The sequence below is a fragment of the Grus americana genome, chromosome 2, assembly GCF_028858705.1.
Source record: "Grus americana isolate bGruAme1 chromosome 2, bGruAme1.mat, whole genome shotgun sequence".
In the NCBI taxonomy this organism is placed as follows: domain Eukaryota; kingdom Metazoa; phylum Chordata; class Aves; order Gruiformes; family Gruidae; genus Grus; species Grus americana.
In genome coordinates, this window is record NC_072853.1 from 96,912,653 (window position 1) to 96,930,628 (window position 17,976).

The window sequence follows — 17,976 nt, forward strand, 5'->3', positions numbered from 1 at the left end:
TTTAACGTGTAGTTGCACTAAAGAAGGATTTTGAATTTGAAGGCGAGTGTGATTTTGCCGCACTGTGTAAAGAGGATTTACCAAATAGCATAGAAATTTTGGAGAAACGGATGTTGGCATCTCGTGCTCAGAAGGCAGTGTAGAGAGGGGGAAGGAAAAGGATGGAGCAGAGGCAGCAGCTGACCGTTGGTCTGGAAGAAGCTCCTAAGCTGTGTTAGAGTCGGTCCAGTTGTAAGGACGACACGTGAAGATGCTCTAGCGCTGACAAGAGCCGGCGAGGAAGGGAGCGGGCAGGGTGGCTGGAGGTGATGACCCGGAGGCATGTTCTTTGAGCTGCGTGGTGAAGGGATGGAGTTCGGAGAGGCTGGGTTTTAAAGACAGGCTGGAATTAAGGACAGGGTTTTAAAGAAGAAAGAGTATCGAGTGAACTCCCCCAACACACCCTAGAAAGAAAATATCTCATGTGTAAATTTATTGAGAGGCTGATATTTACACACTTTGCAGTCGATAGCCGTTCCTTACCAGACAAGCACTGCCTGCCGTTTTACAGTTAATAAAAACGCCCCTCTGTCGATTCCCGTTCTTTTGAGTGATCCGGGAAAGAGCCTGCATAGTAAAGTGGCAGCATTGCTGATTTGATGGAGTTATCCACGGAGGTAAAGATGAAGATGCAAATGAAAATGCAAAGGATTTCAAAATGACATTAGGTTGCTGTGCAACGGTATTATAAAATGACAAATGAAATTCAGTGCGGATAAATGCAAAGTGATGTCCACAGGAAAAACATTCTAACTTTTCATTTAAATTGAGTTGCTTGTTAACACTCGGGCGTGAGATCTGTGGGTTGTATATTCGTGTGGAGAAGTCAACTTTATACTCAATAGCTGTCAAAAAGCAAATAAAACATTAGGAATGTTTATGGCAGAAGTAGAAAAAAACATATCTGTCACAGCGCGCGTCTGTGGCGTGCCTTCATCTTGAACAGTGGGATCGATCCTGGTGTCTTCCTCTTAATTCTCTTTCCCTTCCTCACTTCCACCTCCAAAGAGGATAAAATAGGACTGCAAAAGCTGCAGAGGTCATAAGTCTATCGAGCAGCTTCTGTATGAGGAATGACTAAGTAGATGAGGCCCTGCAGTCTGAAGGAGAAAGATGTTGAAAAGCTCGCACGGATTCAGAGCACACTTGGAGAAACTGCTGTAGGAGTAATTGGTGGGACCCGTGAGGTTCAAATACAGCTTCTGGGGCTTGCTGCAGAGCGGCGCGGGTTTACAGTCCAGGACTTACCGTGTCTCGTCTTCTGCTTGTCCCCCGACTTCTGCTCCTGGCTGCGGCTGGAGGCAAGACGTTGGGCTGGACTTTTTGGCTTGACTTGCAGGCTTTTGGTTTGCTTTGTTTGTTGTTGGTGTCGTCAGAAATTTTTTTTTTTCTTAGTTAGCAGTACTATTTATTGTCCATCTTGATATCAGGTAATTCTAAGAACCTCACTATCTAAAGTTCTACTAAAAATCTAATCGTTTCTATCAAGATTTCAGGATCTCAGTAGAGATATTTTTTAACATATGCTAAGCTTAAGAAAACCGATCTGTTTTTGAACAAGGCTGCTGGTGCTTTAGGTTCCTGGCTGCTGAATTTATCTACTTACATGATTTCTGCCTTGTAAACTCGGCGGCGTTTGAGGAACTCCAGAAATAGAAGAAGAAATTACAGAGCAGTTTGACCCCTGGGGTAACTTGAAGAACGGCTCCGCGCTGTTGGCTCAGGTGATGAAACACCAGCTCTTGGTGTTGCTCTACCTGCTGAACCAGTTTTGTGCCTTTCTGTGCTGGGCAAGCCCTCCCTCAGCAGCCCTGCAGTTGAGGACGGGTGCTTTTCCCAGTACCCAAGGGATGGAAAGTTGGGTTGGGTTTTTGGTGGGGTTTTTTCCCCCCCTGTTTGGCTGGGGAGTGGCTGGCTCAACTGTTTGCTGCTTTGGTAGAGGATCTGTGTTTGAGAAAATACAGAAATTAAAGAAATCTCTCCCCCCCCCCCCCCCCCCCCCCCCCGTGTTGTTATTTTTACACTTTTCTGCTGAGTGGGAAAGTTGTTGTTTGGTGGGGTTTTTTTTGTTGTCGGTGGGGTTTTTGGGGTGGTTTTTTTGTTTATTTTTTTAACAAATGCTTGCAGGGGTTTCACTGGCATTTATTTCATTTCTGTGTCAGGCTTTAAAAAAACTAAACAAACCGAAACCCACACTTCTTTCCAGTTCGGGGTCATAAGCTCAAAGGGCAGTAAACCTACCAGGGGGAGGGAGCCTGTCTCCGTGCGGAAGGTGCGAAGGTGCCCATAGCAGCTTGGAGGAGGTGGTGAAGTAGAGCGACTCGTGGTCGGCTTTAATATTTTGTTTTAACTTTTAACCCTGATACGGGGTTAGCTGTAGGGAAAAAACAAACAAACAAAAATAATCAAAAAAACCCCACCAGAAAGCCGAAATTAAGCCTGGAACAGTGAATGCCCTGGAGACTGTTAAATAATCGTTAAGCAGATTTTAGTGGTAGTAGTCACCCTGTCCTAGGTAAGTAGAATTTGGCAGTGGGGGCAGAACAATGCTGTAGCATCAGCATAGCGATGGTGTAATTAGTGTGCTAGGTGGCTGATGAGGAGCTATGCAAATGGCACTGCAATCAGTACCTGCCTTTGTGCTTTGGTACGGGAGGGAGACAACGCGTCAATTCATTATCCCTGGTGGCAGGGCTCCCGGCTCGCAGGAGCAGAAGTACCCCAAGGATTGCCACGCTTTGTGGGGCAGGTGGAAGGGGACTAGCCGTGGGAAGGGCCACCCTTGCTTACACAGGGTGACAAGGTGCCAGGCAGGAGATGTTTCTGAAGACGCTTCACCTGCACTTCTGAATTTTTGTGCTTGGCAGCTACCGTGCCTGTCCCCGCAGGTGCCTCGCTGTAAGGCGACAGCCAGCCAAAAATCCTCTTTAAAAGCCTGGTAATAAAAATTCAAATCATGTAAACAAAACAACAAAAGAAAAAGTTGAAAGCTCCCCAGTCGTGAATTGATGACACAGGGACGGAGTTTGGGTTCATATGCAAAGTGCTTATGTAATTTATGCGCATCCACCTTGTCAGCCTCATCAGGAGCCCTTAATACACGTGATGGCAAGGATAAAGCTATTACTTATTTAATCATTATACAGCCTCTCCATTGACTGTTTTATTGTATATACAGTATAGCTGTTCCTTGCTGATACTAATTTAATCTGCAGATTACAGATTGTATTTTCAAGTATGCAAGCCTCTTTTTTCCTTAAAATGAAGAAGAATAGTAGGAGGACTTTTATCTTCTATTTTCAACAGGGTTATGTAAAGTATCTGTCATAGGTTTTTCATTTTTAAATGCAAATAATTATATATGGCAGGGAGTATGATGAGCATTCAAAGTTGACATTAAAATGAAAATGCTTAAAATTTTCCTGAAAAACTGATCAAACAGGTCATTAGTCAAGGTTATAATGACTAGTAGAACATTTTAAGATTTTTTAAATCTTGTTTAAGATGTTTTAAAAAGTAGTTGAGAGTTTTTAAAATGACAACTGTTCCTGCATCATCCTGATAATTGCTAAAAATTTTGACTTAACATTTCATACTTTTTAAAAGACCTTTTCCCCCCCTCCCCTTACAGCTGTACAAGCAATGTTCAAACCTGGTAGCATCTGACAAACTGAGATGTAATGTGTTTTACCTGGTGTTTATGTTAGGCTGGGGACATCCATGCTATCAGCATTTGGCGACCCACTAAGCCGTGGTGCTATGATTCTCTAAGCCCCAGACTGGAAAGGAGAAACCACGAAACAAATCGTATGCCAAAAGTTGTCAAGTTTCCACACCGCAGAACTGAAGAGAAAGACGTAGGGACTGTTTTTGCGTCATCTGATCTCTTCCTTCTAATCTTGAGCGTTCCTCATTAAACTGGAAGAGGGAAATGTATGGGGACAGAGGAGTGGTTTCTCATTAAAAGTAGGTTTACATTTGAATGAGAGGAGCATGTTGGCCCGTGGGTTTCGTGAAACGTCTTTTTGCTGCTGTTGGTAGGTTGGAAGGCAGGAAGGCAGCGGTGGGAGCTCTGGGCCATCAAAGACGTCTGCCAGCCCCTGCACCTCCTGCCTGCCCGCTCCCCTCCTCCTGCACCCGGGGCCGGTGCTGCCGTCCCTCCTTCCCACTGCAAGCCCGGGGTGCATTGGCACCCGCTCCCCCAGCTCTGCCGCTTGGGTTTCGGGTTTGGAGCCCGTCCTGCTGCACGGGGAAGCCTGCGTGCAGGGGCCTGCCCAGCCGCCACTCTTCCCCAGGACGGGGAGAGGCAGCATCCCGCCGACTGCCCCGCCAGCTGCGCCGCGCTCGCAATTAACCTAATGGGCTCCTTGTACAGACAAGAGTCTTCAGACTCCTGCTTTTTTACTCCCCGCCCCCCGTTTCCCCCTTCTTTTTTTAATTAGCTGGTTAAGGGAAGTCTTGGGATTCATCTCAGTTAAATGAAAAGTATTAGAACAGCAGCGTTCTTGTTTCAGGAGGCTGTAAAGAGCCTTCCCCCCCTCCTAGTAAAAGGGAGGAGCTGAGCATCGCAGCCTCCTCGCAGTGGGGCGCGGGCACTTCTGCGTCCTCCCCGGCCCCTGGCAGGTACCCCCTGCTGCAGGCGGGGTGCTGAGGGATGAAACGCAGCCTCTGGGAATCTGCCACCTGGGGAAACGCTTCCATCAGCTTCCCGTGGTGCGTCAGCTTCCCGTGGCTGCCCTTCCCGCCCCGCGTGGGCACGGATGCTCAAAGCCATCAGGCTTCCCTCCGGGGCAGGTGTGAAATGGTTCCAGTGGGGTGCGGGGGTGAACTCGGGTCCTTCCATGTCAAATCTCAGTTGTTCTTCATACGCCGTGCTGGTCTGCACCACCCATTTAGTGCTCAGGGCCTTATTTATTTATTTACTTATTTATTTACTTATAGGTGGTGGTCTTCTGATGCTTTCAGAAATGCTTCTCATCCAGTGAAATGCAAAGCACTTTTGTTTCTGGTGCGTCAGCCTGTTGGGTTTCGGTAGTCAGATGATGGAGATTTCCACGCAGGGCCTCAGCCTCCTTTCACTTGCTCTCTGAATTTTAAGTAGTGATGGGAAATGCGGTGTTTTGAACTTTTGTCAATGGTTTCCTCAAGCTGTGCCTCCCCCCTAAAAAAAAAAAAAAAAAAAAGAAAACCCACCTATGATGCTGCTTTCAGTAATACTTCCCAATGCATATAGTGCAACTGCGTTAATGCACTGCAGCTGAAGAATATTTTGTCACTGCAGTTCTCTGCTACTGATCGAGAGGATCAATGCAAGAAAATGTAATTGAAGCGCTGTCTTTCTTTGTGTCCATTAAAAACGTGCAAAGTGATTTTTTAAAATTACTTTTCAGATGTCTTCTGATGGAGTAAGGCAAGAGAGGCTGAGTTTATTGAGAAAGCAACAGGACAAACCGTCGCCATCTGAAGCTGTTTTGCTGGAGGCATTTTTAGGATTTAGGACTCAGGCGTAAGGCCTGAGAGTTGTTCTTGCCTTTAACTGAAGGGAAAGAAAATGCTGACATTTTCCTTCCAGCTGTTTTGGTTAAGTATTTGAATATAAACCCCTAGCCTTTCAGGCAAGATATGAACTCGTGGTTTTTTACAGTTTTGGTAAAGTAGCCTGTTCTTAGCATCCAATATGGTGTAAATCTGCTAATTTTGCGCTTATCCATAGTACATCAGATTAAAAAAAATTAAAGCAAACCCATTTTTATTCTTTTAGAGCAGACGTTTTGCATCTTCATCAAGAAGCCCCCCAAAACGCCTTTTTACAGTGATACAAACGCAAATATGTACAATGAAAAATACTTGTGTTTGGGCATTTTGCATGAAGTTTAATAAACATTTCCCCCACACACACCCTGTGTAAGCTTTCCTGGTGGTTTAAAAGTAGTCAGTCCTCCTCCATGATGGCCGCTCCATTCCTGCATGTGTTCCCACTGCACGGGGTCACTTGGTCAGCAGGACCAAGTCGTCTCGTTGCACTGGCGTGGGGACTCTTTTGTGAGCAAAAAAGAGAGGAGTTTTCTTACGTGCATTTAAAAAAAAACACAACCAAACACAAAACAGGACCCACAAACAAACCCACAAATCAAAGATTTCTTTTACTCCAGCTTAAATCGCTGACAAAAGTTAATGGTTTCATATTTTGCAAACCTCACACTTTTCAGTATTTCCTTGCTGAAATTCCTAAATTCTCATTTGTCTTCCTTAACTGATCATATAAATAAGGCCTTTAAAGGCTTTCTTGAAAATTCCTAATGCATTTCTGATACACGTAAACATGTCCAGATTTGTATACATTGATATACTGATGTCTTTAAAAAAAGGATCTTTTTAACATATGTTTTATTTGTGGTGGAATTAAAATCTGTGAGGTTGTATCTCTTAGTGAAGATCAAAAATAGCGAATGTAAAGCTGGTGAAAAATCTGCTTTATTTTTTCATTTAAAAACTCACCACAGCACCACCATATCTAACTCAGACTGCTGGTATCTGTTTAATGATCTATCGCAGCAGGAGGCGTGTAAAACAAGCAGCATATTTTAAAGCGTGCCAATCTCCTTCCTCATGTTCTTAAAAAGCACAGTTACATTATATATTTAAAACCCCAAGGAACTGGATGATATTTCCACGCAGCAGATACCTGCTGGGAGAGCTGTGTTGGACAATAATGGGAAAAGGTTTAATACTGGAGTAAGAAAAGCCATTGCACCTACGTTTCATTTTATTTTACACATATATGTACACACACACACACATATATATATAACTGTTATATGATGTTACCTGTGCTTTGCTTTTTTTGTGGTATGCACCTGCCTGGGATAGCCAAGATCTGGCTCCGTGGCTTATGATGCTGCTATCACATGGAGTCTCCTCTCTATACAGCGGTCCGTATGAAGATTTCCTTTTTTATTGTTGCTCAGCTTTTCCCCCTCTAGTAAGCACTTAGTGAGAAGTGTCCCGTCTAAAATGACAGTGTGTCTGTCACCATCATCATTTGCTTCTAGATACGTGCTGCTCCAGAAGGCTGTCTGCTGGACGTTGGGGGCGTTTAGGATAGGTCTTACAATATTCTGTCATCTTATGGGAAATAAAGAGGGTGACGTGCCTGCCATGTATTAGAAATTTCCATTAGTTAAATTATTTTCTCTTATCCTAGTGAAAGTAATATTCCAGTGATAAAGAAATGTTTCCTGTGTGGAATTTCAGATGAGACAGTATCTTCAATATCACAGGCTTAAATCTAAAATAATACTAAATCAAGTGAGTATTGGATTGGATAATGTTATTTGCAGTTAATTGTGGATTTCACGGCTTTCAGTTCCTCCTGGGTTTTGCCGATGATTTTTGTGTAATGTATTTTTTGCTTATAAGGAGTTTTCAAAGGTGCGTACTGTTAGAGAATCTATAATATAATTGTGAAAGAATATGTTACATTAGCTGAAATAATTTGCCTTCAAACGTTTCGCATACGGCTAATTTAATGAGACAAAGGAGGAGGAAATGAGTGGGTAATTCAAATTTGACATTATTTAGCAAGTTATTGTTGGCGTAGGTGGGAGACTCCGGAAGAAGGAGGGAGAGGCTGCGTTTTGGTGTCGCTGGGGCGAGGGGTTCACAGCCGGCTCTTCCCGCCTGCTCCGTGGCCGTTCGGAATAACCCGCTTCTTCCTTCCAGCCTGAACCGCGTCCCTCCATAAGGCAGTCGCCAGTACGGGACCCGTGGTTGCAAAATGCAGCAGGCTGGGAAGCAGCTGCCACAAATTTCATTTGACGGTGTAAAACATGCCTGGGTGCAGTAACAGGAGCAGGTAGCTCTGTGATACGGGTCGTTAGGAGGATGTAGTAGTCCTCCTACGTTGAGCAAGCAGACCCGTGTCAGTACCCATGCCTCATTTACCGTCAGAATCGGTGAGCTCGGTTTCCAGAACCAACGCTGAATTTTTTTTCAGTGCTCAGGATGCTCGAAACTGTTCTGCACAGGTACACCTCCGTAGGTATGAAGACATCGATGCAACAAATATAATTCATTGGTGAAAACATATCAGGAGATGCAGGAAGTGTAGGAGACTTTCTGGCTGGGTACCAAGCCCATATTTACCTAGTTATTATTTCTGTTATCTGTGGGACTTTTGGGGGATTACAGTCTGAAAAAGAAGTGGTTGGGAATTTCTGATAGGAACTCTTTTTTTTCTTTCTTTTTTTTTTTTTTTTTTTCTTTTCCAAATAGGAGGGAGGGAATTCAGTTAAGGACATCAAAGCATTTAATCTTTCTGGTGATCTAACGTAGCATGCTTCCAAAATACTTAAATAATATTTCTTGTTAAAATAGGATGATTGGGAATTTAAATGCATACATTTATTGTAGCTTTTATATGAAATATGCAGGTAATTCTTTTAATAATGAAACTGCAGTTGTCTGTGTACGTCAGTGTAAATTTTGGTGATAAATCTTACATCCTCTCGAGATAAACGCTGTATCTGGTGCGTTAGATATCTCTCTAAGCAGAGGGGAAATGAGTTTAGTAGCCAATCTCTGGTTTGATTGCTGCTTACTTTTTGGTAAATCTTACAGCTCTATTTACAGGGTTAATTTATCAGATGCTTATTTTTTTCCTGTGTATTCATGTATTTCATCAGCTGTCATGCAACTTTCTAAGTTGCTTATTCCATCACCTTTTGTAAAGCAATAATAGATGGGAAAACAGCATAAGATTTTTCTCTAGTAGCATCAGTGGCACATTTGTATAAAAGATGCTCTGTTCATGTTTCCTCTTATTTTTGTTAGAAATTGTTATTTACAGCCCTTTCTATACAAAAATGTATAGATACATACGATATTCCAGCTGTAGCCGAAATCCAGGAAGATGTTAAACAGCAAGTCTTCAGCGTTTAAAATAAGCCCGCCTAACTGGGTTGGTAAAGAGCTGGCGTGGGGTTGGTCTCTTTTTGAGTTGCTTGTGTTTGACTTCAGCAGCCAGTAAGTCAGTACAAAAGAAGCTGTGTATAAAACTTCCCTTTAAATATGTGTGTGTGTATGTATGTATGTATGTATGTCTCGCCAGCCACAGAGGATGAAGGAAGAGGTGTGGCTTTTAAAGTTGTGGTGGTGGTCTTTCTCACTAGCAGCTTCATTTGCTTGGAGTCTGCCCGGTTAGCATCCTTGTGAGATGTTTTGGTGCGTTCTCTGGGACAATGCACAGAAAAGAAATTACTGAGATTTAGTGAGGAAGGGTCCCAGTTTTGAAAGGCAGAAATGCAGAACTGGAGCGAGCTGAACAAAACTCAGTCTTAAAACCTGTGAGAAGGGTTTGTTTCAGTTATAATTTTTTTGGTTCCGCTGAGAAAATAATGGGAGAACAATTTAAGACTTCAACTGTGAACAAATAGTTCCAATGTACTTGAGTGGGTTCAGCTCATAAATATTAGAGAAGTCATTTAAACCCACTGATTTAAAAGTCTGTTGAAGAAAGGACCATTTTCTAGAGACCTTGTGTTGTATCGGAAGAGTGAGTACAAGTCAGACTGAGTAACAGCCTCCACGCTCGTGAAGAAAGAGGTGGAGACTTAGAAGACCTGTCCTCCTCCTCTTACGTATGGCAGCCAAGAAGCCTGGTGTTTCTTGAGTTGTACCAGAAGAGTTGGAGAGGTTTAGGTGAATCCAGTTCTATTCTATTATTTCAAGTTAATTTTATAAAAACTGTCCCCCGCAAGGGGAAAAAAAAAGGGGAAGGAAAAGAAAAAAAAAAGGAAGAAAAAAAGAAAAGAAAGAAAGCTTTCACGGGTATTTTGGAAAATGATCAGTTATATCTGAAAGCCATGTTCCAAGCTCAGATCTTGGTCAGTCAAGCCACAACGCGATGTGGAGCTCAGCCTCTCCCAGTGCCGCTGGTCCTTACCAAAACAATGTCTTTTCCTGAAGCCACTCAGAGGACTGTTCGCTACCAAAAATAAATCGGTCTCAGGTTTTTATTCATTCCAGTTGCCCCTTCTCTTGCTTCTTGCTCTACACGTGCAAACACGCGGGCGTGCAGAAGGAGGTCCCCCCTTCCCACGGGGTCTGCTCCGCAACAGCCGCAGAATCGCAGTTCCCTTCCCAACACCGACGTGTTTGGGGGCGGCGGGCGATCTGCGCAGAACAGGGCGAGGGGAAAGACTTGAGGCCTCTTTTTGTTCCTGCTGCGAGTGTGTGAATTTCGGGTAGTTTCAGGGAGGAATAAGCAGGGGGCTACTGCTCACCCCCCCGGCTCCCGTGTGATGGTATTGGCTCTGTTGTTTCACGTAGCAAATCCTGTTTGCTCCTTGTATTGCCGTGTTTAACACCGCATTGTCTTGTTTTAACAGCATTTTTCAAAAACGTCTTAAAATACTCTGTAATGCACCGTAATACCTTTTCCAGAGAGTCCCCTGACTGCATAAATTATTATAGATGGTATGAAACAACGGTGGGATTAGCTGTTGGCTGCAGATCCAATGCCAGTGCTTTTCTTTCTGGAGTTCCGTGTAATTTAACATGTCAATAGCCTTGCTGGTAAAACATGATAAAATTTTATATGGCTGTATTACTCATAATGTACCGCATATTTATGTATGAAGGATATCACTCCCAAATAGAAACGGATAGTTCAAGACAGATTTCAGTAAATGACTTTCTAAAATCTTGCTTTTTTTTAATATGTATGTTTTAATAATGACTTCTCTTTCTTGCAGACAAAATTGAAGAAGCACAAAAACAACTTAATGGAACAGAAGACCAACAGAGAGGTAATAAACAAACTCAAAAATGAAGTGGGAAAAAAACCATTGCGATTCTAGAGACCGATCCAAAGCCTTCCTGCATCAGTGAAAAGACTCGTGGACTGGGCGCTGGCCGAGGCCCCGGGCATGTCTGTCTGCAGATCAGGGGCTGTGATCTGTAACGCCCTAATTTTGCTGAAATACTTGAGTAGCTGCATTGACCTTGATGAGCCTGCTGAAGCTGTAGCATTAGGGATGTGCACGAGTTACTGACTGCAGCCTGTGCTAACTGTTTGGTTCATTATATGATTTACCTAATCATTAATAACCGTATTTGGTTTATGACAAGCAATATGTGATGATTTCTAACAGGTGCTGAAGGGGGATTGATCATCACAGGTTATTTTAAGAAACAGATGACCTGTGACAGATTCAATCTGTGTGTTAGGGCTTAGAAAGCCGGTGGAAAGTCATTGCATTTCAAGGCTGGCTGACTGCAGCGGTACCTGTTTGGTTGTGTGATAAAACCCATCTGCGCGCCTGCAGAGGCGCTGACGTTGGTGGAGGGAGCCCAAACAATACCTTGATGGGCTCCTCCCAGGTCAGCTGTGAAAGATCCATGTCCACAAGCCCAGAGCAGCACAGGGGCAGGTGGAAACCCAAATTAAGGACCCAGAGGAAGGGAGCCTGGGACCCTGTCCAGTCCCCTCCCAGGGCTGTTCCCGCAGAGCCCCACTGTCCAGGCGTGAAACCCATCACCATGAGCCATCGGGAGCAGCAATCTGGGTTGCTTTTTGGACGAAGGGCTTTGCTAGCCGGGGGTGTGGGACATGCTGGGGGATGCAGGGGAAGAGCTTTTGGGGATTGTACAGGACATACTATGGGATGCCTAGGGAAGGAACTAAAGGTGGGAAAAGGGAGCGATTTAGGTGATGTGGGGAGGAACAAATGTGGGAAGTAGAGGAGTAACAGAATAAAAAAGTCTGTTTGCATGTTAGCTGGGGCTGGCCAGGATGCTTGTCTGGCGATGCCCTGCTCCTGACCAGCACAGTCTGCCCTGTCTCCTCATTAAACTCCACCTTCAACCATTTCCCAGTGAGGGGCTCTTTACCCACTGCCTGTACGGGGGGTCTGTGGTGCAGCAGCTGGAATGAGTGCAGGTGTGTGGGTGAGTGCGTCATCGTGAGCGAGGATCAGGCTGGACAAGACAGTGAGTAGATGAAGTGGGCTGGGGGCCAGGATGGGTTTGGAGGTCTCTAAAGGTCAGCTCTGGGTGTGAGGGGGGCTGCATGTCTATAGGGGTGAGAGCAGAGCAGGGTGACTACAGGGACCAGGCAGGGGAGTCCTGGACAGCTTTGTGTGTGGGTGTGCGCGCGCGCGCGCTCACAGGCTGACATGTCCAGGTAGCAGCAACTGGGGAGACTGGGATCCAGGGGGTGTTACTGGGCAGGACTGAGTGTCTGAGCCCACCTACTGGAAGGGTCCACCTTGTACATATAGATACATTCCCATTAATGGACTTCCATCCTGCTCAGCTGTTGGTGTGAGTGCTCCGAGTGTCTGTCTGGGATCTGTATGTCCAGTTATATATATGTGTATATATATGTATGTACATGGTGTATATGTGTGCTCTGTGTGCCTGTGTCTGTTGGAAGAACATGTTCAGCCTTGCTACTGGTGGGACCTGGGGGCATGATGCGACAGCAGCCTCACCTCTCCCGGGATGCTGGATTTGGCTTGAGATTTTTTCCTCTAACAGTACGACGTGTCAGTGGTTTGTCTTGTTCTGGGTAGGCGTTCACCTCCCGTGGTGGTGAACTGTCCCTCTGGCCTGTGACACCTCTGTGAACACCACTGTAAATTGTTGATGCTCTGTCCTGGAATCAAAGTTCATTATCTTTTGAAACAATGAACTTCAAAACTTTTTGAAGATTAGAGAACATAAGACGTACTGTTTAAGGATAGCACACAAGCCTGGCCTCTTTCTGCAGTCCGTTCCTCTCGTGCTCTCTGCAGACATTGGATTAGGGATGCCTGCCTCATCCCTTTAGTATCTAGACATTTTTGGACCTGTTATCCGTGAATCTTTTTGATTTAAGGCTGTCTGCATCCAGCATAGTCTGGCAGCAAAGTGCAGAAGTTCACTACCAATCACATTAAAAAATACATTATTTTACCCTTTTTCTCGATTTCTGGCTAGTTTCCACAAGTGTCCCCTAGTTCAAGCATTGTGTGATTTCTTAAATACCAGTTCTACATTCACCTTATCTGTTGCCTTCGTAATTTTATGAACCTCATCCATGTCCTGCTCAGCTTTCTTTTCTTCAAACTCATGACTGGTTTAGTTTTTCAAGGGAAGGTTTGATACAAACTGTCTCGCATAGGCACCGGGACTGTGATGTTGCTCTACGTATTTGTGAAAGAGAAAAAAAAAAAAGTAGCTAGATAGTAATAGCAGTCCTTCAAACATGTACAAAGACTTTTCAACAAACCAGACCTTCTACTAAATAGTTTGGCTGTATTTTTGTTTAGTGGCTTGTAGATAAGTGGTATTGTCATCCAAACGTAAAAAAACTTGGCATGTAAAGTATTGCTGTCTGCTCTTGTTGCTGTTGGTCTTGCAGAAGTAATATTGATCTGGATTATTTTTTGTGATGGACATGTTTCTCTCAACTGCCCAATTGCTGCTATGAATTTTCCGAAGCTGTGCTTTGATGATATCTCCCACAGCTGTTTTACACCCTGGGTGTACCCCTGCTTTGGGGTTGAATTTAATCTTCTGCCACACATACAGGGTTTCGTTAGTGTGACAGGGAAGGTCTTGCTCCCAGCAAGTGCTCCACATGGTGTTCTTTAAAACGTGGAAGGGATGGTGAGCTTGAACTACAGAAGATTTCTCCTTGAGAAAGCAGTGAAAGCTTTCTCTGATGTGGGACCCCGTGGGTATTATGGGCTGGAAGGCAGCCAGCCGAATCTCACTGCTTTGTCTTTGATCTACCGCTGGCTGTCGTCCTAAGAAAGCCATCCCAAGAAAGTCTCTCTGTCTTCTCCCTTCCAGACTGGTAAAGTCAAGTCCTCTCAGATCCTTGTGATTACCACAGAGGCTTCTGATTTGGTCATCCCCAGAACCAGTTCAGCCACTGAAGGCCAATATGAAACGCTGTAAGCATTTGTTTTCTTCTTTATCTGTTGCAGCAGTTCTCTACCTATCACAGCAGTTTAGGTCCTAGGTACATCAGCTCCACCAACACTGTCATTGCATTCTTTAGGACTAGTGGAACTAACTTGGTTATCTCTGTACTTGGCACCAGCAATGCTAAGACTGCCACCTAAACCTGTATCTGGGCTTCTGAAACTGTTCAGGGAACTAAAGTTGGTGACAAACTCTAGTTTGGGCAGTCTTTTGGGCAGTTCCCCAAAAGAACCGTCTCATGACCTGATGCATACTCTGCATTACCCACCGATCCTGAGGTGTCTCTGGCTGTTAGGAGTACTATTCTGGACTCAACTACATCGTTTCAGATAACTGCTTCTTGCCATGTCACAGCCAAAAGCATCAATGATAAATGACTAGGTCATATGGAAGATGGATTTCCTCATTCTACTTGTGGTGATCGCTGTGTCCTCAGAGTATAAGGTGATCTGAGATGGTCTGGGGACACACGTGTTCCTCAGCCTCATCGCAGTTTAGACTTGCAGACTGTCATAGTTGTTTGTGAGGTATGAATTCATCCCTCTGAATAAGCTGCTGTTCTTGTTTCAGTTTCTACTCAAGCTTTGGATTTTCTGCAGCGTCATGATTTAACCCCAGCTGGTAACTAAGCCCCACACAGCCGCTCACTCACACTCCCACAGTGGGATGGGGGAGAAAATCAGAAGGGTAAAAGTAAGAAAACTGATGAGTTGAGATAAAGACAGTTTAATAGGTAAAGCAAAAGCTGTGTCCACAAGGAAAGCAAAACAAGCAATTAATTCACCACTTCCCATCGGCAGCAGGTGTTCAGCCATCCCCAGGAAAGCAGGGCTCCATCACGCATAACGGTGACTTGGGAAGACAGACAGATAAGGCCTTGGCTCTGTGTAAGCACTGTTCAGCAATAGCTAAAACATCCCTGTATTATCAGTGCTGTTTTCAGCACAAATCCAGAGCCCTACACTAGCTAGTATGAAGAAAATTAACTTTATCCCAGCCAAAACCAGCAGATGCAGGAGAGGGGGAGGTGGGTAGACTGGCTGTACCTATTTCTTCAATAGGTAAAACTTTAAACAGTTTACTGATTGTGACTGCAATATAACAAATCCAGCCTGAACTCAGACTTCCAGTGCCTCTAATGGCACGTAGGCATCTGCCAGTCTCCTCTCCTGATCTCTTCCCAGGACTGGCAGGTATCTCTCTGTCTAGCTTCCAGGAGAAGCCTGTTTTCAACCTATCTTATTAGGCGTCAGCGGCTTGGTGTTGTCCTGCTGCCTCAACAAGTGCAGCTGACTTTACTCAAAGCATGGGAAGATTTACCTCTTGTACACCACCTTTCCTCAAGGTCTACGCGCCATAGCATGGACCGGGTTCCACGTTCTGGTGGCTCTCTTTGTTACAGCACTCCTGGTCTCGCCCCCAGAAAAGGTGATGTCGGAAATAGCAGAAAGGAATAAGCTGTCAGTTAAGTTTCAGATCAGTGTTGGTCCCCTCCAGTTTATCAGTTCCGATAGAGTACTCATTTCGGAGTACCCACTTGAGCTGAAGGGATCAGATCTGTCCTTAAACTGTGTTAAGGTCTATTTAGCACCTATCTGAGTCTGTCATGTGCCTATCAACCAAGTTGCTATAGTTTCTCACTCCACCATTTTCACATTCCTTAAAGAGCATTTTCAGTTTCTTACCTGCTGCTAGAGATGCTGCATGTGGAATTTGAAGACTATGCAATGTATCCTCCGTTTCAGATCCTCAGCATAGCTGTTCACTGCTTGGTCTGTGAAGGTGGATTTGTAGGTTGCTCTTACCTCTTCCAGAAGTCAAGCTGTTGTGACAGGTCTTTCTTGATAATAGAGTTCCCTTCCAGAGGTACCACAAGTTTCTCCCTAAGACAGTATCAGAATTTCACCCAAATCAATTCTCTTGCTAGAGTCTTATGCTTTGCTATTAGTAGCACCCTCTTCATTTGCATCCTTAGATACAGAAGTGTTGCTGGTAGGTCCAAGAGTTTTGTCTGACTTGATTGGAGGTTGTTTAAATGGCAGCAGGCTCTGTCAGTATTTGCTGAGAAACCACCAAGACAGAACCATTCAAAGCCCTGGTTTGGACTCCAGCAAGGTCCAAGCAACCTCTGGGCTGCAGTTGAAAAATACCCATTGCGTGAATGTACATTTGAGCGGTCATGGAAAGAAAGAGTAAAGAAAGGAGAGATTACGTTCCAGCAGCAAATATTCTCCGAGATGCACAATCCACATGCACATATGTTCCCCTCCCACACTTGCAGTCCTCTCAAAGCAGTGTGTTGGCATGGAGGAGAGGCAACTGAAATTAAATGCCCTTTACCTTGTTTGCCCATCTGCTGGTTTTTTAACTAGAATATTGTATTTCTAGTAAATTGAACGGCACTGAGATTTAGGTGAGGAAGTTTGTCATTATAAATGGAAGCATGAGACACTAGTTCAGAAATGTAGCTTCTGCTGCAGATTCATGGTTGATGTACTTTGTATCTTCGGAGTCCTTCCAAACCCTCCCTGCCTTATCATCCCTCTTGTTAAATGAATGCATGTTATTGCACGACGAAATTATAGAGGGAGTTTCAGATACATTATTATAAATATACCATCATTCTCCCTAGATAAACAAGATGTTGCATGTGTCTTACCTTAAAGATTGATACCCTTTTTATGTTGCCACATCCCAGCTTAGAGACGACTCTCATCGGCCCACCATCCGGCCTCAAAGGAGCGGCCAGGTCCTTCCCCTTCCCTCCCCTCCCCACCCCACAGGTATTCCCATCTCTGCACCCTTCCCTGCCAAAAAGCAGGTGGGAGCAACTGCATGCGGGTGAGGTACCCTGCTCCCCAGGTCGTCAGCTGGGGTCAGTACTGTGGTCTTTCGTTCACGGGAAATAGGAAATTGAAGGAGAAGGGGTAGATCAAACAAAAATCTGGAAATGTGGTGCTAAACTATTTTAGCAATTTGATTTACCGGCTTACAGTGACCTCGTCCTCCACAGATGTTTCCTTGAATTTTTTCCTGTAGGTTTGCAAGCATGCAAGCTTTCTGGATTCTTTGCTGCTGCTATCATTAGTCCAAAACATTTTCGTTCCATTTTGTATTTGTAGGAAACTGTGCCTTACTCTGGGGCAAGACGTGTAACCGAGATCCAAAGTTTCATTTGATTCTTTTCATCTTTCCATCCTTATCTTCAGCAACCATATGGGCTAGAAATACAGTCGCTCTAAATGGCAGTATATAATCTTCAAAAGTTGCAAGTTACAGAGCGTCCTGTTTGCTACTTAACGCTGGTGAGAGGATTAGCTTGCCTGTTTATTTTTCTGTTGACATACACCAGAGCTACCTACCTTTTACTTTCCAAATGTTCAAAACTACAAGCTAGCAGTGATATTACATGCGATTCAGTCGTGCATTTTCTTGATGTCTGATTTCATAAAGTGTTTGTATCTACATTAAAATATGTCAATACATGTGTCTGAGAGGTAATTTATTTAAATTGTTCTGTGTACGTCAAACTATAAGGCTTTAAATCAAGGCTGAATTATCTTCCTAAAATATTTACAGCAACTCAGACAGCCGTGATTGGCTTAATGCAGGAACTATTCGTGTCTGTAGCTCGTGTCATGCGAGATCTCACATTTTCATGAAGTCCCATCAATTCTTAAAATCTCTGGTGTTTTCACATTGAGGGAACATTGTGTGCTGCTAATAACAACAATGACGACTTGAAAGGTTCTTTCTGTCTTCAAGCACATCGAATGCAGGGTTTGTGCCCGCGAAGGACAGGGAGAAAACTCTCCTGACTTCTGTGGGAGCAGGAATCATCTCTGGTACCATTTAATGTCATTTTTCATTGCTTTCGTCTTCAACAGTTAAGTACATTTTAATGTCCTCATTTTACCAGTGGGGGCAAACTAATCAAAATTGAGATGTTTACATGTTCTTTGC

At 44.2% G+C, this 17,976-nt stretch overlaps 1 protein-coding gene across 11 annotated transcripts in view; it reads left to right on the forward strand.

The window, feature by feature from the left end:
* HIVEP1 (HIVEP zinc finger 1) overlaps positions 1-17,976 on the forward strand; it is a 125,103-nt gene that overhangs the window by 57,965 nt on the left and 49,162 nt on the right. For 10 of the 11 annotated variants that reach the window (XR_008575800.1, XM_054816075.1, XM_054816084.1 and 7 more), the window contains one exon: positions 10,794-10,847. The exons of the other annotated variant lie outside the window; for it this stretch is intronic. Coding sequence is in view for 9 of the 10 variants with exons in the window: in XM_054816075.1 (XP_054672050.1) it covers positions 10,794-10,847 (54 nt within the window). In the remaining variant the exon portion in view is untranslated. The remainder of the gene's footprint in view (positions 1-10,793; positions 10,848-17,976) is intronic. 11 annotated transcript variants of the gene reach the window in all.